The sequence below is a fragment of the Delphinus delphis genome, chromosome 17 (assembly GCF_949987515.2).
Source record: "Delphinus delphis chromosome 17, mDelDel1.2, whole genome shotgun sequence".
NCBI classification, from domain to species: domain Eukaryota; kingdom Metazoa; phylum Chordata; class Mammalia; order Artiodactyla; family Delphinidae; genus Delphinus; species Delphinus delphis.
The window spans coordinates 33,581,939-33,583,917 of record NC_082699.1 but is presented as its reverse complement, the minus strand read 5'-3'; the positions used below and the strand labels follow the sequence as shown (position 1 = coordinate 33,583,917).

Sequence of the window (1,979 nt, the reverse complement as noted above, 5' to 3'; positions counted from 1 at the left end):
GAGGGCCCAGGTGTGAGGGGCCCGGCAGAGTACCTCTGCCTCCACCCTTCTCTCCTCTACAAGACTGCCCCTCCTCCTGAAGCCTGCCCCTCAAGACACAGTTTCCTCATATGACCTCACTGGGTAGTGATGCCCTCACAGGCCTTCTCACAGTTACCTTGGCAGGGTAACTATGCAAACTTGCTGCCCTCAGAGAAACTTCCCTACCCTGGAGGGAACTTCTTTCCTTGGAGAAAGTTCTCCAGCAGATACAAATCTCTTTGGTTGTCTGAGAGAGAATGTCTGACCATATCTTCTATATTTACTCAAACCTGTCCTCTGTTCCCTGGGAGGGCAGTGCAACAGGTACACCGAGTCCGGCCATCTGTACAAGAGGCATGGTGTACACACTACCTGCCCTGGCTGCCACATTTTCCTGTGGGGTTTGCCCACCACATACACCTAAGCACTTTCCCAGCTCTAAGTAATACCAGTGACCAGGGACACCTTCAGAGATCCACAGTGCTCACTGCTGAGGAGAAGTGAAAGGTCATCCCAGGACAAGTGTGCAGGAAGTCTCTGATTTTTATAATTGTAGCCTTCCCATGGGGGCTAGAGGATGCTTCCATTCAGACCCTTTACTTATTGGCCTCTTAGCAAAAGACAAGTGCATTTTTGTTGGCAAATGGTAAAAGGAGCAGTTTGAGGAAGAGGGCCACTCTTGAACCGCACCTGCCAACGCAGGCACATCTGTGCTGTCATGTAGGCGTCTCTGTCGGTCCCCTCAGACACATCCCATCCTGAGTTGCTGAGTACTAGGGGAGAGGGTGGTGCCATATTGATGGGAAGACCAAAAGAACGAAGAGGGGTTGATGCAGTACTAATGAGACTGGAGGGCTGAGGAGATGGTGTCCCAGGAGGCTGGGTTGATGTGAGCCTAGACCTGGGACCCAGAACCCGGTTCTGAGTCTCCTGCTCACTCTGCCTCAGGATTTGGCCTTGTTCTAATCTACATAAAAGTATCAGAGGGCTAGAGTTCAGTGTGGTTGAAACAGGCAGTATAAATTGGACCCAAGAGGGGTTGCCAAGGTGGGCTGGGTTCTTAACCAATATATATTGGATTATTTTTTTCAAAACTTGAAAGACATTTCCATGAAAGCCTCAGAAGTGACAGACTGCAAGAAAGGTTTTCTCTGTTGTGGAAGGGAGAGATGGAGAGGATCATGACTGCAATTACTTTCAGGTTCTACTATTTTCCCTGGAAACGGTGAAGAGACTTCCTCATCTGCTATAGCCCTAGGCTCTAGGGATTGCTTTTGCAGCCAGTGTCCCTTCTGTAGGGACTCATACAGGTGATGAGCCAAGGCTGTGTTTTGCACGTTAAGTAGATTAAACGTCTTCAGCTAGAAACAGAGAAAAATGGCAGAGGTCCATTCTGGCAGGAGACTGTGCACAGCAGAAGTGACTGATCAGTTCTGATTTTCTTTGCAGCAGCAGTTGCTCCCGTTTCTCCTCCTACACCTGGTCTCTACCATGTCCTCTATCGAGGGTGTGGAGAAAAGCAGTTGGGCCGGCATGTGGAGACATCCTGCCTGGTTGGTGGTTACCGGGTCTACGGAGATGTACCTTTGGCCACGCCAGCAAATGTGGAAGCAGAGAAGCCAGTTGCCAGACGTGCTCCCAAGGGAAAGCACGCTCCAAAAAGGTCGGATTGCAACCTGCGTTTCTCCAGACCCACAGTCCGGCGATTGTAGCTTGGTGCCAGGAGGCGGACCCCTCAGAATCTTGCAGGTGAGCCATCCTGAAGAGAGTGCGACGGTTTAACTGCCTAAGCCAGCGAATGCCTCTTCCTGCAGTGACCCTGCCCCCCCCCCAACTGCCCACTGCCACAGATTAGAACCTGTGTCATTTTGTCTGTGCCTTCCCCAGCCAGGAGCCTCCTTCTACACTAAATGTCCATAAGCCAGGAGCCTCAGAAACTGAGGTTTGTTTTGAGAGTC

General features: G+C 51.0%; 1 protein-coding gene across 1 annotated transcript; it reads left to right on the top strand.

The window, feature by feature from the left end:
* Positions 1 to 278: 278 nt before the first annotated feature.
* LOC132440236 (DPEP2 neighbor protein-like) lies at positions 279 to 1,733 on the top strand. Its single transcript, XM_060035205.1, has 2 exons — positions 279 to 345; positions 1,471 to 1,733. Exons 1-2 carry the CDS (start codon positions 279 to 281, stop codon positions 1,731 to 1,733), a joined length of 330 nt encoding a protein of 109 aa, XP_059891188.1.
* The last annotated feature ends 246 nt before the right edge of the window (positions 1,734 to 1,979 follow it).

Bases quoted from the DNA above. Each gene is read 5' to 3' on its own strand.
- LOC132440236 (XM_060035205.1), top strand. From the start codon at position 279: ATGTCTGACCATATCTTCTATATTTACTCAAACCTGTCCTCTGTTCCC. The intron at 346-1,470 runs GTACACCGAGTC...TTTTCTTTGCAG, and splicing joins CTGGGAGGGCAGTGCAACAG to CAGCAGTTGCTCCCGTTTCT.